Below are 20,031 nucleotides of genomic sequence, written 5' to 3' on the forward strand. Positions count from 1 at the left end.
CCGGATCGATCGCTAGATGCTAACACTAAAAATACCACAGCAGTTAAAATGACTGGTTCTACAATTTTGTTATAAAATTTCTACTTCATGTTATATTTCTTCTGCAATTTTCTTTTTTATGTATTCAAATTGAAAATAATTTTGTATCGAAGCTACTTATACCAATACCAGTGAAAATGACTGGAACTTGTCAGAGCGTAAAAGGATCCTGCAATCTGTTTATCGAATCTCAATTAACCAGTTTCCTCGTTTTGTACAACTTTTCATATGTTTTTCAAATTTTTACCGCGTATCATTCGGTACGATGATATCGGCTATCAGGAAAATTGCGGATCGATCGCTAGATCGCTAGATGCTAATACTAAAAATACCATAGGAGTCAGAATGACTGGTTCTACAATTTTCTAAATGTGTCAACCCTCGTTTAGGGATCCCAGACGGATTAATAATATCACAAATCTTCTACATAAGAAGAAAGTAATAAATCGATAAACATAAAAATATTCTATTATTACGTATTTTTTAAAGACCAGTGATTTTCACTGGTTTTGGTAGAAATAGCTTCGTGTTAACTATCGGCAGTTCTAGTATTAAACGCACGTTAAACGTACATGAAATTTACATATCGATATCTGCCCGTTCTGTTAAATCGAGTATTTAATCTCCTTTTCACAAGGGTTTTATCCTTATTAATATTCCTTCCGATTTTTAATATTAATTTTCAATATATATCGCGTCGTGCGATCAATGTCGATTGAAGTCGTATTAATAACAATATTGTAATCCGTTCCAAATTCGTATGGAATGGAGGTCAGCCAAATTAAAGCCGCTATATATTACGTTGTAATTATCGTCCTCGATTCCAGCCATTCAACTTACAATTAGTTTTGTAAACGGACATTTACGTAACGGTACTAACTAATTCATCTAAACGAATTTCACGTGTAATTTATGGCTCTCGTAATTGCTCATAAAAGTTCAACTTCTGAATTTTTCATTCGAAAGCATCCCAATAATCCTTACAATCTCGATTCGCAAACCTGTGAAATGCAAAAAAAGGAAGAGGAAGCCGAGACCAGAAGCGGAATACGAAGTACGAAAGAGCCTTAGAAAATAAATTCAACGCTGGAATATTCCTCTTGCCCATGAACCTACTTGGAATTATACAAAGGCGAGATTTATGAAGAGGCGCTAAATGTAAACAGTCGTAAAACTTTTCCAATTGGCTGCATATAATTTGTAACATAATTATTTGCATATAATAATCGTCTACTGCGACAGACGTGTTGTATATCTTCGACGAAGTCAGCGTCCCGGTTCTGGTATTTTATTGACCGATCATTGTCCGTACGGATAGAGACGTCACTATAAAAGTGTCTTCTGTTGAACAAACCGTCCCTGCCGCGGGTTCTTCGCTTTTTCAGGCATTTTTATTCCTAAGACGCTTGAAATATTCAACCTTTCGTCGATCCTTCATTTTCGCAGCGCTCCTTGCGTCGGTCGCGTGTCAAATTTGACGGAATGGCGAAACATCGATCAAACGACAAGACGAATAATTCGTTGCGCTCTTCGTCGTTCGCGTGCATTCGCGGCGGTTCTCTCCTCCGGAGGTTATCGCGTTTCGTTCGTACGTCGAAGTCGGAGAGTTTGGAAACAATTGGTCTACGAATGGAGCCTCCGAACGATAGGACGTTCAAGCGGAAAAGCGCGTGAAATTGACCCGAGGAGAGGAGGGTCACGATACGTGGAATGCGTTTAAAAGGCGCGTTTCTCAGTTCCTTAAATTGCGAATCGACGATTTTGAAGTTCTGTCAACACGGAGCGCCAGTTTATGGTGCGGACGAAAGGAAAAAATCGCGGCTGAAGGAGAAAAGGAAAAGAAGGAAGAAAAAGAAGCAACGTATATCGAACCGGTCCCAACGTGGACACGCGAGAAGCCGTAAACAGGTTGTAAAAGAGTCCTGTACCCTTTGGAACCCGTAAAGGCTCGCACGGACACGTCCACGTAATTTAGTCGAGTGACGCGAGTCGCCACTTGCTGCTAAATTAAGCGCTTTAGTGCGTAAAAAGTGTCCGGTATCGGTACGATCGAGTTGCAGATTTGATCGATCGGAAAGGTCTAGAAATTTGCATCCAGCGCCCTAAGCCACTTTTCGTCGAACCACTCGGACCAAAATTTCGATGTTGAAGCACGGCGAGTTAATAAATCGCTCGCCAATCGACTAAATTGACACTTTGTGCACCGTATGGTCTGACAAGCGTATAGCCTGAATCGTCGCGTATTTTTGCAGCGTTTGAGGAGATTGAAAAGATTGAAAAGATCGAAAAGATCGCTGGGAAGGTTCGTTTCGATTTACAATTTCCATTCGATATACGTTTATCGAATTATACAGGCTGGTTGGTAACTGGTGGTACAAGCGGAAAGGGGGTCGTTCTACGCGATAAAAGAAGTCGAAAATATAAAATAAATTTTTTTTTTAATTTTTCCATCCAGACAACGATCTACAGTGAGATCCGTTACAACGTACCGCAGGCGTACCGAGCGAAAATTCAAAGTCGATTTTCTCGAAAACAAAGCCTCGAACGAAAAATTGTTATTCTATGTTTTCGACTTCCTTTTTCGCGTAGAATCACCCCCCACCCTTTCCGCTTGTACCACCAGTTACCAACCACCCTGTATAGCTAGCATTTTGCTGTGCAGCCCGCAACGTGTTCACGGACGTGTTCTCAACGCGAACCTCGACTCTGCTACGTTTCTCGGGGATGAAAATGATTGGAAGAAAGAACACGGTCGACCCTTCGACGTTGCGTTTCAGTTTGACACAAGTTTACGTTTGGTCGTTCGGTAGTTTATTTGTGATTATCGAGGATTGGTTTGTCGCGGAAGCTTACAGGCTTTTGGCGGAGCTTTGGCTGTCGCTACACTTCGCCAGACGCGATTATGGTATATTATTATCGATAAACATACGACGATTATGGTATTGTATCGTAGAAAATGCTCGGGTTCGTTTTGTAAATTTCCAGGCTACGGCATCGTAACCGCGAATTCTCACGTGAGTTATCGACCTGTTTCATCGTGCGGGAGAAAGCGCAGCAAATACTTGGAATTCCGGCTTTCCTTGAAATTTCGCGTATCGCCCGCTACTCGCTCGTGCTTCCGGATTCTTTTCCTTGCCTTCTTTATTCCCCCTCTTTGTTTCGCTTCGTGTGTAATAAACGCGTTAAGAAGCGAGGAAGGAAGAGACGCGAGGTCGAGCCTCGTCACGAAGGCATTTAAATTATCGGCGCGGGATATCGGCTTCGTCTTCGAAGCGAAATTTCCAGATGTCGGAGCCGCGTGCCGATGTAATGGCATTTTATTGCGCCCCTGATGACGTTCGCTTTTTTCGCTGTTCGATATCCAGGCCGCGATCTTACGTACGAATTCGCGTTTTATCGAGATTCGTCCGCGTTATTATTAATAGATTTGAGATACTCGGGTTTCCTTCATCGCCATACTCGTCAGACTATCGTCGTAGATATTCAGATACCTTTTATTTGTATCGTTTCGCTTGTCACATATTTTATCTTTTATTCTTCACTTCGGTATTTATCCAATGGCAATCCGATCATCGAGAGTTGCGCGCATCGATAGAAAAATTAACGAAAGACCTTACGATGAATTTGTTCTATCGCGGCTTTAGGTTCGCGATACGAACGAAATCAGAAGGAAGACATCGATGATTTCAAACGGCACGAAAATCAAGGATAACGAAATTGCATTGGAAATCGAGTCCAGCGAAGTGAAATCAAGGAATTAATAAAATATGCTGCTGGTCGGTTTAGCTTGCAGAAGGCTCACACGCGTGTGCGTACGTTTCCAAAAATCGTTTCTCTTTATACGTACGTGTGCATTTCCTCGCGCTAAGGTAACAGTGTAGCATCGACCCGAACGCCAGTGCCGGTCAAATGATCGGCTTCAAAAATTGAATTTAATCAGACGATATAAGAATTTGCATAAAGTTGGACGAACAAGCGAAGGTACGATTTTAAATTAAACTTCAATCAATTTTTGCATTTTCGTTAATATAGGAATTTACATAAAGTTAGACGACCGGAAGAAACAACAACGAGCGTACGATTTTAAATTAAATTACGCTAACATCGTAACACAGTGTTAACATTCTCGAAAGAAGTATTCCTTTCGGCACAAAATCTAGCTTCCTCGTACGAAATTTCCGAGCTGCCTCTACGCGTCTTTTTCTTCTCAGGCCCGAAATATTTTTCAAATCTTCTTTCGCTCGCCCCCCCCTCCCTCCCACCAGGCAACCTAATAATTCGGAGATTGGTCATCGAAACGGTGAAAGCGAGAGTCGTTCTCCCCTCGATGGGTCGAGCAAGGATCCTCGCCGTTTCCTTTGAGGCGTTTCTATTCAGCCCTCTTCGCTCCTCTGCGCAGCCTTCCGCTTTGCCGAGGGATTTGTAACGCGCAAGTAGGTCAGCACGACGTGCAGCTTGACCTGTATAATGTTTCGGTTCTACCTGCCGTGTCACGTAGCACGTACCATCTCATTAAACGGCAGTCGAGCACGCTCGCAACACACATTTCACGATCCGGCTGCGGAGAGAATTCGGCCTTAATGCATCGCCACTTTCGATATATTTCAACCTTTCTTCTTCGCCTCTTGCGTCCTTTGCCCGGTTTTCATCGGAAAATGGACTATCGTCAAAGGCAGACGAACGTACGGACGGATGTTACATCGGTTGGAAAATTTCGAGCATGGCCTTGTTCTGTTGGCTCGGCAACTAAGTGATTGCGGATTTTGTCATCAGGTCGTAATGACACAGGCCGCAATCGCTTAGTTGCCAGCCCGATATTTTGCACGAAAATCTCTTCTACGTTTGTTCGCTCGAGAAACGGGAACGACACAAGCGTAACTTTTATTCTACGATTGATCAGTTAGGAGCTCGTTGAAACTTCAGCAGGCGAGTAAACTAAAGCGCGTGGCAGAAGGTAAACGTCGAGTATACTCGTCGAACACGGAGTATGCGTGTTCGTTGTAATATAAAATTAGGTTGTAGATAAACGATGAAATACTTGATCGAGAAGATGTAAATCGATAAAGAGAATATTAAAAGCAACAGACGGTCGGACGCAAACACGCGACTCGAATTGAAATTGAACGGTGCTCGGAAGAGGATTCGCCGGTTAAACGCTCGTGTAGTAGCCCGGTTGGGCTACGATTCTGTAATTCCACGAGTCGACGGTCTTCGCCGGCTTAACAACCGCTTTAATCCGCGCTGTACCGAGTTAATAACGCGGCTGCGAAAGATACAGCGGGCGGTGTGCACGCGTCGCGACGCATCCGCGGATCCTCGCTCGAAGACGGTTCACCGAGCCAGAATCGAAATTTGGCGGTTCGCCACGGAGACGCGATAGAAAAATAACGGAAAACAGGAACGCGAGAAAATTAGCCTCGAATGGGAGAAAACGTGACCAATTGATGCAAACAAGAAGAGGAACGAGAAGGAGGAGCAAAGAAAGATAAGTTGGAAAAGGCTGACGGGGTAGAGAGGTTCCCACAATCTCGTTTCCTTATCGAATTCGATTCTCTCTTTCTCTCTCTCTCTCTCGATCTCTCCTCTCTCTCTGTCGCTCTTCCAGCTTTCTTCTCTCGCTCGAATACGCACCCTCTCCCTTGTCCCCACTCTGTTGCCAGCGTTCGCTGCCCCATCTCATCGCCAGGCCACCCCAACCCGGAATAAATCAATACACGTGTCTGCTACTTGCTCGTACACTCGGCTCGGCCCTTAAGCCGAATCGTCGCGAGGAGCTGACAGCTGGCGAGGAGAAAAACGATTCGCGTGCTGGTGATTTTGCGTGGGTATAAAAGGGTTGTAGGGTTAATTACCTTGGCGGAGCACGAGGTTGGCATTTTTGACTGGCGGCATTCGTGTGCAGTAGCTACGAAACGTTTTTCTACGTGGTACCATTATTTTCCAATAAAGAGCCTCTTTTTTTTCTTTTTTTTTCAATCGAACGTTCTTTCATCGAACGTTCACAGTCGCTACGAGAGTAACGCTATAACGATACGTTTAATATTCTCGGAGTTGATCAATTGCTCTATATTCGCTACGGTAGTTACATTGGCGTGGCGATAGTTTTTTGTTCTAACGGTAAATTCAACGGCAGTCGTTAACGTTTATTATTTATAGTTAAGGATGGTCGTGACTCACCTAATTGACGACAAATGTCGGCCTTCAGATGAGAAGGCAGAGTCTTTTCCTTGAGCAATGCCTCGTAATGCTCCTTGGCAAGGCGATATTTCCCTTGGACCTCGTACAAATGGGCTATGTGAAATTTTACTGTAACAACGGAAAAGAAAGACATCGTTTTAATATCGAGCACGTGGGATACGATTAACGATACGTAGACCTGGTAATCGCCGATTATTTCAGACGCGTTATTGTCAAATTACGTTACGAATTGTTCGTACGAATTTGCAAACTTAACGAAGAATATGCTTGATAAAATATTCGTTGAAAAGAGGAAGAACGGACAGCACGATTCGAAGTAATAATAATACCGTATCGTATATTTGCAATTTAATCATGTGCGTATAATAATTCATCGATACTCGCGCACTTTGCTATTACCGGTAGAATACGAAAACTATGAATAATTAATTAATTCTTTGTACAGCTGCATTTATCAACTATGTAATAGCCTGCTTGGCTTTGCAACGTTATGGTGGAAATTTGAATATGTTAAACAAGAGACATGGTGTTTACACAAATTGCATATTATTGATTATGCGTCATAATTACAAGAAATATACATATTGAATGAAAAACGCGATAATTGCATGTTCTGTTTCCATTATGATTTCAATTAGTGCACTCGAAAGCTGACATCTCTGATGAGAATTTATTTTTAAATTAATATTCGAATAAAATAAAAAACAGCCATACGCGTGTATATAATATAACATTTTCCAATAATTACAAATGAAATTTCCTTGATTTAAAATAACACCGTGGCAATTACGATTGACCAATGGAATAACACAAAGCGTAGAACAATAATACTTACATGAAAATTTCAATCTTTCAACGATCCGTCGATTTTCTATATTTTCGTTTGCGTATTTTAATTCCAAGTTGCATTCCTCCCTTTGATCTAACTATAGTATGCAAATACGTACTATCGTTTAGATCGTTGGCAGACACCAAACTGACTTGAAATCTCAATGGGTCGTTGCTTTTATGTTCGCCTCATTTCATAAACACAACTTCGCTCGGCTGAAGAACCAATTTCTCGGTAAACGGAAATGATTCCCCGTGAGCATGGGATCGTGGTAATCGTTTGAATCGTGAATCACTCTTCCGTATGACTCAATTTGAATATTTTATCATCGCTCTTTAATTAGTCTATTAAACCCGTTAAGCGTATGATTAATATCGTTAATTATTATTGTCCGTAATGTCCATTAACTTGCACGCTCAGCCATTAAGAATGAAAAAGCTTTTATTATTCTTGCGCCATCTTCTCAGTGGTGGAACATAGTCGCGGGTAAAATATTAATTCGCTGCCATAATATTTCGAACGGTAACACACGCTGTTGAACGATTAGAATCGATCGCCTGCGAGAATCAAGTTCTCTCATAACATCCAACAGCTCGTATCCGCGGCGCCGTTATTTTTACTCTCTACGCTAAATTTAAACTTCAAACAGCAGGACAGAGAACTAGTCGAGTCCCGGTTGACTCATTGCTGCTTCTTGGTAATTCGAAGTGACGCTACGCGACGAGATGAAACTCCAACAGGGAAAACTGACGGAGATTCCCGTTATCGTTTAAGATTTAACGTTCTGTTCCACTTCTGTTGCTTGATAAATCGTTACGTAGAATCCAGTCACTACGTACCCCGTACGTACATATACCATCGCTATTTAATATTTAATCGACGATTCGGAATTTATTCCTAGTAGCTAGCGCACCTACAGTCACAGCTTAACCATTTAACAAACACGATGTTCCGTGTCGAACGGTAAATTCCAACTGCGTTGCAAATACTGCAACTTTAAAAGCTACGTACGTGTCAAACGAAAACCAACAATTCCAATCTCCAAATGTTATCCGCGAATAAATCGAATAAATCGACCGATTAACGAATCGCACCCAATATTTTCCAAGTTAAACGACCTGCTTTTATATTCCATACGAACCATAAAAATTAGGTAATTTTTCATACCGGTTAATTAATTATCTACTGTAACCGTTTCTTCTCCTTTTTCTTTTCATATCCGCTACGTTATTCGTCATCAATCTGCTTTATTTAATTATTTATTCTATCGGTTCATTTTTTCAATTGTTCTACAATTTGAATTTAACAGAACGGGGGCGCGTAAAAGACGGAGGAAGAATAAAAGTAAACGAAACTCTCACACGGTGCAATAGAAAGTGAGAGACAGACAGAAAGACAGAGAGAGAGAGAGAGAAACCGTGGAAACACGGTTGCGAGGTATCACGAACGCAACGTTAAATTAAGTGGCAGGTGAATTGAAGAAAAATCGTTAGGGTAAGCGTTTAACGCGCCTTAAATGTCGTCCACTACGCCATACGTGTTATCGTAGGTCATACGTGACACGAGAATCGCTGTATCACGTTGGGAAAAAGGGGGTCAAGTTCGAAGCGGAACGCGAGCAAAAGGTCTGGCATCTAGACGTTGTCAAGACGTGGCGCGCAGGTATGTAATAGGCGCTTTTCACGCGGCGAAAGTATCGATTTCATTGTGCCATTTTAAATAACGTATTAAAAGCGTGCAGGGGAAAAATCGTCGGAATTATTGCACCATCCGCCGTCCCATAGGAACTTTTCATCCGCTTGCTTTTTCCATTTCTCCGCAGGTAGATTAATAACTTGCACATTTGATGGATCGATCGAATCCGTTGGAACATTTAACGTCGAATAAATTTGAAATGCTCGGTGGCAAAAAAAAAAAACGATTTGTTTCTCGCGCTCTAGAATTTTTATTTCGATGAACTTTCTTTCAAATAAAACATCATTGTATTTGAGAAATTGAAACGAACGATCGCGTTGTTTTTTTCACGGATTTACAGTGGCTACGAAATTGATTAAAGCATTCATAGATCGATCGATCAAATTCGAGTATATTAGATTCGTCGTTTAATCACACTGTCGTACGACGACACAAAATTTGAAGTAAAAATAAAAGCAGAAGAAAAAGATCGCTTATTCGGAAAGTAGAGAGTACGTAGCTTTTTTTTTTTTTAATATCGGACAACAGAACGATCTATTCTCTCGATATCGAAGATTCTATTTTTAAGAAATTGATCGATCGAAGTCTGTTGACGCGTTCGATGGATTTTTCTGCTGCTGCAAGTTCTCCTATTGACATTCGACAACTGCGATATAGAACACAGAGAATGTAAATCTAGAGTGATCGACTGCACGAGTTTAATGACTTTTTGCATCAATCGACAAGTTGGAGTGAAAGTGGTTCGCATAACCCGATATCCAAGAGAGCGAGATCTCGACGGCTTTTAATTTTTAAGATGCCGCAAAGCTCGTCCTCTCTTTAATGAGGCGTCCATGAAAAGCGAGAGTTCCGTGAAAAGTGAAAGTCTCCGTGTATTTTAACAAAAATTATCTTTTTTCGCTACAACGATACACTTTGGAAACCAGATATTTCTGTGACGAATTAAATCGATCCGAAGAGGACATTTCTCCCTCAAAAGCTGCTCATTCCCAATGGCTTTCGTCGCACAAGTTCTTCGATTATCACGATATATCTCGAGTATCGTTTCGAATCGTCAGAAAAATTCAAATCCTTTCACGTCCATAGTCTTTCGTCTTTTGCAAGACGATTAAATAAACCAAAATCCTTCTTCCTCGTTATATATTACGATTATCCTTCGTACTCGTAATTCGCGATGGTCGAGCCTCGACATTCGCGAGTTCTTGCACGAGTATCGTGTTAGTGTGCGAAGAGGAAGGAAGGCGGTACGAGGAAGCCAACATATGGTATGGGAGTAAGATTTCGGGAGTAAAAATGCGCGGTTTACGGTGGGCAGCTGTTCCGCGTGAATTATGTTTTTTGGAAGGTGGAAGACGCGTAGGCGATCGTAAAGGGGGCGAAGAAAACCGAGAACTTACTTTCGAGCTTGGAAAAGGAGGCAGGTGTCGTGGCATCGATCAGAGCGAGTGTCAGGTGCTTCAAGGCGGCGTCAAAGTCAGCGTGGACCTTCAGCATTAAGCCGAGCCGTAGGTGAACCTCGCAGGCTCGTGGAAATCCTGGTTCCACCCATAGCACCTGCTGGAATGCTTTCACGGCCCTGCAATGATAACGATCGAATACAATTTCAATCGAATAAATAGAAATTACCATTCTATTGCATCAACCTATCCCTTGATCGACACACCGTGAGACAAAGTTTATCCCGGTCACGGCTTACGGAAATTCGCGATCTTCATCGATACGAGTTGAGTTTCCCGATTTTTAGTTACAGTTTTCTTCCATTTAGCCTTATCGTTTACTTGCAACTGTCAAGAACCTTTCACATCTCTCGTACTTAACATTTACGCTTAAAAACTATCACTCAAACCCGATCTTGGAACGTACCTTTCGCGTTCCTTAGTTTCTTATCTATGCCTTTACTATTTGTACCCTCGAAGAGGCCAAGTCTGAACGACGCGTACAGATTCACACGGAAATATCAAGTACGGAACTCTGACAGTAAAGTGTAAAAAATGTAAGGACTGGTGATACAAAACTATAAGTATAGTATAAAACTATTCGCTAATCTTTGGCCCTTCTTCTCTGTTCTCCCTCTCTTTTTCTCTCTTGTTCTGCTTTCTCTTTACTAGCCATCGCTTCTTCATTCTCAATTCCCCTCGGGATCTCGAGATCCGCGGACCTCGTGCCTTCAGGACAACCTCCGCTGCGTCTACCTTCGTTATGAATATAATCGTACGTGTAATATTCGTAGGAACACTAAAACGACTGACTGGGAGAACGTGGAGGACAGGAGCGTAACATTAGAAGGAATCACAGAAGGAAGAGACGCAGAAGAGACAATGGAATAGTTGCGGAGCTTAGAAACAAGGAAGCAAGAGTGTAGAAGAAGGAATATCGTTGGGCAGAGAGCAGAGAACAGTTAGGTTTCCTATGGGAAGCCTAAGGGAGAGGGAGTGTGCAATAAAAATATAAGATAGAATTTGAGAGTACAATTTAGAGTAAGTTCAAGTATAAATCCGATGTTCTATGTGTATATCGTGATCGAAGGTTAACAGTGTGAACGAGAAATCTACACACGTAAATCGATCACATTTTCTAGCAAGCAAAAATGAATAATACGATATAATAATAATTTTCATACTGTTAATTATATCGGCAAATGTTTTAGGATAAAAACTGAATAGCTTCGAAGGAGATGCGTCGCGTTTTCATGTTGCTCGTCTTTTTGTAGGTAGCCGCGTAAAGACCACGTGGACTTTGTCTTTTTAAACGCCACCATATGTATCTTTTAATAGGTTGATCGACGCAGCTCAATGTTCTCTACAGAAGATTATTTCAATCTTCTTCAACGAACCTCGAAGAACCATTGGTCCAGCAGATATTTCAACTGAAGCTTTCTTATTGCGTTACGAATACAAAACATTCAGATTTCTCGTAAATGCGTACAAAAATCCGTAGTCAGGCTACTACACGTGGCGTGATCTTCTAGTGGGTCGCGAAGAACAACGTTTTCGAAAGTGGGTCTCGGCCCAGTAATAGTTCGCGAAGCTGTGGACTGAACGACTGCTCGATAAAAATCGTGGCTCGTTAAAAATTCATTGTTAAGAAACAGGTTGACGCGAGGGACTTTGTCGCGTAATCGCGTGCATCGCGCGCGTGCACGAGGATGAACAGGAAGTGGTTGGTGGTATTCTGGCTTGTCACGCGACAACCGCGTCTGGGGTTGCAACGATAACCATAGAGACGGCCGATGGACAAGCAACAATAACGATCGTGCAGTTGCAAATGACACGGTGCGTGTGTTCAGTCGGTCGAGACACGCTGCGAACCAAGCGAACCCGACCTGATTCTACGCTGAGTAAGAAAGTGGCAAATCAACGTTTCCTCGCGACGATAAACAGACTTACCAAAAGGCATGTTTTCAGGAGGAAGTTCAAGGCGATTTTTCCACTGAAACTTTTGTCTTCTAGTAGAATTTCAGATACGGCAGTTTGCGATGGGTAGAGAAAATAAGATAGTTTAACAGAAAATGTTTCAAATGGAAGCTCGTTGGTATCGGACGAAGAATCGACCGATGTAAAAGAAGCTTGCGAAAATATCGCTTCTTTTATAAAAAGACAGTCTCGCAATGGTTCTTTTGTGTAAAATTATTTTCTGCGATATATTGCACAATATTTTGTACCAGACAGTTACCACTTAATTATTTCGTGTGTTCCAAATGATTGATTATTTTTCTTGCGTATCTTCGTACTACGTTAGAAGCCGACTTCGGTAATGCAATAGCGTGTGTATCGTTTCTGACATATGACGAAATCTATTTCCTTTTATTTATTTATTTTCCATCTGTACACGTACGCGTTTCTAGATAAAATCTACATGATGTATAAATCTTATCTGACACGTAATAATAGTTTAATCGATTATAACACAGTAATAGGAATTTAATTGATTTCTGAATTACCAGTTACAACTGCTATTTAGAGGTTGAAAAAAGATCTTTGTATGTAATTCATTTCTTTACTTCTGTCCTTCACAAACATATTCTCTTTATTAATAGAAATACGAATTTGCATAAAAACCCGCGATCCGATAATTACGATAATTACAAGTTAAATTAAGTCGAATCTAATGCCTAAGAAGTCTCTCTCTCTCTCTCACTCTATTTATACGCTGGTCACATTGTTATCGCGATTGTTCTCGCCACGAACAATGAATCATCGGCTTTAACGAACCGTTTGGCAAGTGTCAAACTGGAATTCCAAGTCGCGCGATGTCGGTCGTCGTCATTTTGTTTCGGCTTTTAGAGTCTCTGGACGAAAGCCAGCGTTAAATCGACGTACGCGGATTGAGTAATACTCTGCTCGGTCTCATATGAAACAGGATCGCATATATCTATCGGATGTGCCAGTGAATCGTATTTTCGATCGAGTTCCCGCTGCTCTTTTTACAATAGAAATTTACGCCAATAGAAATATGCAAATAGCGTGACAAATCTGCTACTAATGTCAGAATTCATACTGTCACTGTTACGAGTTTAGATCGAGAAGTTTGCGAAATGACAATGACGAAACAACGAATAAAGCAACTCCTACCTACGGAAACTTTTCACATTGACCTGGTTTACGCGTACGACGATGTATCATCGCGACGAATCATCGCATACGTGAAAATTCGTTCACCAAGATGCGATAGATCTCACATGGACATTGGAAAAATTACTATAACCGATCTGGTCAAAAATTATCTCGTACGACCTATCGTGTACCGTTACACTCGGAGGAGTTAAAAAATTATTATCGTTAAGAATTAGACACCGCATCGGTATAATACATATGATAGCGACGTTAGAAAAATCACGGTAACCGAACAGGATCTTTGGAAAAATGATCTCTTGCAATCTACCGTGCCATTATATAGCTGGAACGAGTTAAAGAAAGAGAATTATACGACGATAGATCTCATAGTGACGTTAGAAAAATGACCGACCTTCTCGAAAGTTATCCTGGAACCTGTTACAGAAGCCCGCTACTCCAAAGAGAGGTGAAAAAGCGAAGCGTGCAGAGACGTCGTACGATGCGATAAAGCAAGAGACAGACACCATTGTTTCGTCGCTGACAAAAAGACCGAAGCCGGAGAAGGAGGAATGGAAGTAACGGGAAGATTAATTCCGCGGCTAGCACAACGACGACAAATTAATCGAAGCCCGACTGTCGTTCCCTGGCGCGATGAGAAGTAGAACGACCGAGATAAAAAAAAAAAAAGAAAGAAAGAAAGAAAGAAAAAATAAAACGGAGAAAAAATAAAGAGGATGAGAAGTACGAGATGGAAACGGGGAAGGCAAAGAGATCGGTCGGTTGCCTTGGCGTAAAGGCGGTAGTAAATTCATTCACGAGAAGCTATTCATTCATCGTTTCATTCACTTCGCGTTTCCTTTCGGGGTTCGTTGTCTTCGGCAATGAGTCACTGTTACACGCGGTCGGCTGGCTGTGTGGGAGAGACAGAAATGTCACTGACTCGACAGTGTTGCGAAATATGCTCGCGAGAAACGTTCGATATCTACCGGCAACGAAAGCACGACGGATGGCAACGAAAGTCGTTGCCAGCCTTTCGTAGGCCGCGCGCCATTTTTGAATTTCGCGCGCTTGCAGATTCAGCTTGGAATTCTGGCTCGGTGGTCATTGGCCGACGTTGTACAAATTGAAAATCCTTTGGCAGGACACAAAGTACGTAAGAATAAGAATTAAATAGCAGAAGCTGGGCTAATTGATCGGCGATGTTAATTCTACGTTAGAGTTCAATTCTTCTCAGACTTGGTCGAAAGCGACGTTCTTCTTCGTCTTCGGTTTTCCTTTTCAATTTAAAATACGAAACGAGATCTTACGACAGATTTTCTTCATTTTGTTGTCGACGTTGTGAAACATCCAAAGACAGGCTGGAGTCTGTAATTATTCACGCGCTGTATCAGTAAAATAAAAATAAGCTTTCCGCAGGAAATAAGAGACACGAATCTCGAAATTTTGAAACGTCGGAGACTCGCGTGTCAGAAATTATTCGAACGTGAACATTTCAACGCTGATATCTGGATTTTATAAATATCATCGACGTCGTTACGTCTTACGCCAAGCCAGCAGAATCCTTCCAACTCTCCAAGACTAGAATAAGCGGAATCGATCCGCGACCGATGACCTATCTCAACCATGATGAAACAGAAACGAAAACCGATACTGATTCTGTCAAGTCGATGTCGTTGTTTGTTGGCCGCTCTGCCATTGACCTGGGTGTATTTATAGGTTGAAACATCGATTCAGCCGGCGTGGAACAGCGTGTACCCGGCTGTGGCTGTCCAACGTTGATATTCATCATGCGGATCGAAAAAAATACAGATCGATAAATCGAGCAGCAACCGTAACAATTGTGCTATACTTTTCACGTTTTACGAGCGACATCGTGTTTTAACACTCTGGTAAACGCAGCTGGAGATAAATTCTAACCCTTTCGACACGCTTGTGTTATTTAATGGACAAACATAAACAATCTGCACTGACAAATGTATTTAGCCACGTATTTCATAGATTTTCTTTTACTGTCATTTTATTTGTTTTAGCAAAACGTAGCAAATTCTTGAGGCTTAATCTAAAGGATTATGATGTATAAGGCGGAAGAAGAAATTGAAGCGATATCGATCATATTATTTCAAGGGAAATATCAAAGGAAGATGTCAATTAAAATATGCAAATTTACTCTATACGTTCGTTACTGATTTTCTGTATTTCTGTATTATTTCTAGATTCGCTATCGATAGATATTTATTTCAATATATACCAATTTATCTTATTAAATATATTTCCTTATCGTTACAAACGTCGAATATCTTGGGTGGAGAAGAAAAATAAGGAACGAAAGAATGCTTATCGAATAATGAGACATTGATTTTTCCTGTAATAATCGATATCGATATAAATGAAAATCGTCAGGCCAGCGATCGATCGCTTTCGAATGCAAAGAAATTGCGTTTTACGACGTAGATTGGAAATATTATCGAAATAAACATTTTTCTTTTCGCTCCTCTTTTTTTTTGTCGTAAAATATACGTACGTTTGGTTTTTCTACAACTTGCAACGCTGCTATATGTCAACGAAGCCACGTTATTCGAAGAAACGTTATTCATTCTCGGATACCGATGTATACCGAGAATAAAATTACTATAAAGTATTTTATTTATTTACCTTAAGTATCCCCTTCTTCAAATTATTGTCTGGAAATCGAACTTTGCAGCGCTAAGTCTAATTCTACGAACTAACTGTGCTACTATTTTGTAAAAACAGAACAGTTGTATGTCAAGAGATAAAACAAGGTAGTTGCGGACAAAGTTGCTATAAATATACAAGATAAAAACTACTTTAGTAATCTCTGTGAAAACATTTAAGGTATCTAATCGCGACGATGTAGCAATTTCTATATTTTTATAGTTCATTATCCACACAGACATTTTTTAAATCGCTATTCTTTACTGTTTATTTGTAACGACGGAGTTCGAACGCAGTAAGATTTTATTCTTCCACTGAAACTGGGAACGTTATCGTCTTCTTGGTGTTGAGAAGACGAAAACTTTCGTAATTTACGTAATTTTGTGCCAAGGTTTTAGCCAACGAAACGTTCCGATTTCTCATATTTTATTCACAGATACGTTAACGATAATTTCATTAGTAGACACGTTGGTAGAAATAATATCGCGACAGGGTTCCTTCAACTTTGATAAGTCGAACAGATTCGATAGATATGCTTCCAAGTGGACCTCCAAATATACAAAAAGAATAGATGATCGCGTAGAATGATCGTACATGAACCTATTCTTCGTCGCGAATGTCGAGACAGAAACAAACAGCTGACTCAGAATCCGCAGGATCGCGTAGGAATTCATTTTCTATCGTTTAATTTCATTTCTTCTAACGTCCTATTTTCTAATCTCCGATTCTTCTTAACACTTTGACTGCCACGCCGAAATCACACGTTTCGCTGAGGACGTCACGGGACTATTTTTATTATTCAAAGCATATAATGGCAAAATAATAATAAATTGACGATGTAAGACGACGTTCTTCCCCAATGCACCGTTTATCTTATTGGTGGTCACGGGTGACCACCGTGGCACCTTGGTAACAGTCGATAGCGACATATCGTAACGAGGCTTCGTTTATTTCAACAGACCATTCGTATTCGTTATTTCTTTGTAAGCAAAACGAGCGGAATATATGGTTGAAACGTGTAGAAGATATTAGTAAACGATTATAAGCTGCGTTTATAATAATATTCGTAGATTACCCCTAAAAGATATGCACGCAAACACAGTGCATCGTTAGATGCAAGATTTGTTCTCATTTTTTTTATCGATGTTCTAATAAAAATGTTTAATTACTCAATGGGATACTTTTCATCTCAAAGTATCTTCTACTTATCGGTTATATTCAAAATACCCTAACTGTCGATGTTCATTCAATGTTTACAATTGTAAGAAGTTCAAGCGCTCTGGTCACCAGTGACCACCGTGGAGTCACTGGACAAACCGTGGCTCTGGTCGTATGAGGTGGTTATCGTGATAGTGATAAGATAGAACACTTACTATTGTTGAACTATACTACGTACGTACGTACGTACTATTGTTGACAACTTGTTGAAGTGGTGAACTCGCGATTACTATTGTTGACGTGGTCACCACTTCTAAGAAAACTCTACATCTGGTCTTTTTAGTTTTCTCAAGCACCGAAGCCATCGACAGCGTACAGACAAAAGACTGCGACGAAGACAGACCACGAACAGTAGACAGGCGACGTTGGCTTCGGGCTTTTCAGTTACAGGGTAACACAGCTGGACCAGCTCAAATTGTATTCTTACTTATAATTACACTACTATTTAAATATATTTTCTACCTTACAATTTATCCACGAGTTTCTCCGTTTACACGTCAAATAACCTCAACAACTGTTAGTGATTCGCGATTATAAGTTCGACTACTGATCGACGTGTTTTAATGCGCGATTTAAGTTCGGACGATGATGTCGATGGGACAGAAACCGTTGGAAAGTTTACTGTCTGAATTCCATTTCATTACTGTCTGAATTACTGTGTGAATTTCACGAATTCACCCTAACCTACCGTAAAATACCCGCGCACGTCGCAGCGATTCAGAGCAAAGAGGTTCACGATTGACCCTCGACTCAACGACATAGCCAGCCAACGTTGTCCCGCGAGGGAGAGTGGCACTTTCGAACAAAAAACGTAAGCTGATTGAAATGGAATGTAAATGAAGCGATTAAAGCCGTGCGACGAGGTCGCCAGTGGACGTATAGTCTCGGTATCTTTGCTAGAATCGCAAGGATCTTCTCTTTGGTTGTCGTAGATAGAGGCCGGTGCATTTCGGATTTCCTGCTGCCGGCTGTTTCGTGCGTCGAACGCGTGCAAAAGCGTGGCCAATGCTGCGCGTCGCGACGCAGCAGCCACGAAGGGTGCATTTTAATGCACCCTCGAGCCTGGCAAGCCGCTTTAGCACCTCGTAAATTAATTAACGTTGGTACGACCTATTAATGGCCGCTTTGTCGACAACGCTCGCGACGTCGGACAAGATGATACACCGGCCACCTTCTTTCTTTGCGAATCTCTACGACTTTTACGATTACCATTTTTATTCCGTCAATTTATTCGAGTCGTCATGGATATCGAGAGTAACGAGTGAAAATCTCAAGTGAGACGTTGAGAATATGTTAGAGAAATCGTAAGAGTCTAAAAGAGCAGATTAAAATTCCAAAATCCTGTGTAAACTTGTTAACGTCCCAACAGACGAATTCGCTAAAAACGAAACAAGAAAATGGTACTAGAACGTAATGGTTTTAGAATAGCGGAATTAGCGTAGACTCTTAATATCCACGTAGTAACTGCTTCGATTAATCGGTTCGCTGTTGCGATCTCTTTGCAAAGCGCGTACCTAAAATTACTCTGAGAAAGAGTAAGGGACGACGAGTATACTCGTCGTATACGCGTGAATGTTGTAATATAGAATTAAGTTGTAACGAAGGGACAGTTTCATTTTTTAATTCCATTGCCGGCAGGGCTCGACGTAACGCGAGATATTGCTGTTGCTTCGTGACGAGTATACTCGTCAAAAGTAGCTAACTGATCAAGGATAGCGTAGAAATAAATCATGAGAAGACAAGTTAGAAGATCGAAATCCAATAAATTATAATTGTTAATAATAATAATAATAATATCAGATGAAGCAAATTAAATGGAACGAAATTGAAGGGAAAAAGGAATCGCGCGAATGACAATCGAATTTAAGAAGGAAACGGATTAGACGATTTTTTTTAAATATTCGCAACATTCCGGATGAAGAATGACGTGCGTTTTTTTTTTTTTTTTTTTTAGAACGTAACAGCGAATTCCACGTACACGTTGTTTACGAGGCGAGCCTAATACGTACATACGCAATTATTATGTTGCACAAACGCCAACAATGAGACGCAAAAACACGTTACATTCTCGTTCAGGGTATAATATATGGACCTTCGTGTTCACGTTACATATTACGTATCGTTGTCAGTTGCTTTGTAACCCGGCCATTCTTACGCAATAATAGCGCCATTCTCCCTCCACAGGATCGTACGAATGTCCTTATACCGTGCAGCATAGCATTTCGACACCCACACGACAAATGCAATTTTCCTAGCGTTGGTTGCAACAGAGAAACCTGCTTTTTCTCTTTCATAAAGCTGAAAGCTGTTGTTGCTTCCCTTTTCGCGGTTATCGTTAGCGTCGTCGTTATCATTCGTAAGGATTTTATCACAGTTTTTAGAGTGGACGGATTACGACAGATGGAAGTTAGGTCGATAATATTATCGTTACGATTTGGAAGAATTTATTCTTGAAAAATATCGTTTCTTTCCAGAAAGATTTATTCCTTAACCAGTTACCTGTTCTTCGCGAGTATACTCGTCGTCGCTTACTTTTTGCTTTTCAAACAATTTACGAAACGCGAAGCTGATGTCGTTTCGATCTCAGAAAATCCGCCTCTCTCGCGACGTCTTTCGTAGCAGGGAAAATTCTAGCGAAAATAAAATCTACGCTTTACATCGTGTACATTCACGATCAAAGATAAAGTCTGCCTGTATTTGCAAAAACAGCGGAGAAAAATATAATCGATAATCGAGATTACGTATTAATCCAGTGTAAGCGATACGAGCACCGATTTCTCATCGACGTGCAACCAACCTGACACGCTCGAATATCGTTGAGCAACC

The 20,031-nt window shown here is 41.0% G+C and overlaps 1 protein-coding gene across 5 annotated transcripts in view; it reads right to left on the minus strand.

The window, feature by feature from the left end:
- Window positions 1–20,031, minus strand: part of LOC117209499 (histone demethylase UTY) — a 147,857-nt gene that overhangs the window by 15,895 nt on the left and 111,931 nt on the right. For all 5 annotated transcript variants that reach the window (XM_033451589.1, XM_033451592.1, XM_033451591.1 and 2 more), the window contains 2 exons: window positions 10,159–10,337; window positions 6,217–6,345 (listed from right to left, as the gene is read on the minus strand). In XM_033451589.1, the coding sequence (XP_033307480.1) occupies window positions 6,217–6,345; window positions 10,159–10,337 (308 nt within the window). The remainder of the gene's footprint in view (window positions 1–6,216; window positions 6,346–10,158; window positions 10,338–20,031) is intronic.

Source organism: Bombus bifarius, unplaced genomic scaffold, assembly GCF_011952205.1.
Source record: "Bombus bifarius isolate JDL3187 unplaced genomic scaffold, Bbif_JDL3187 scf7180000008178, whole genome shotgun sequence".
In the NCBI taxonomy this organism is placed as follows: Eukaryota; Metazoa; Arthropoda; class Insecta; order Hymenoptera; family Apidae; genus Bombus; species Bombus bifarius.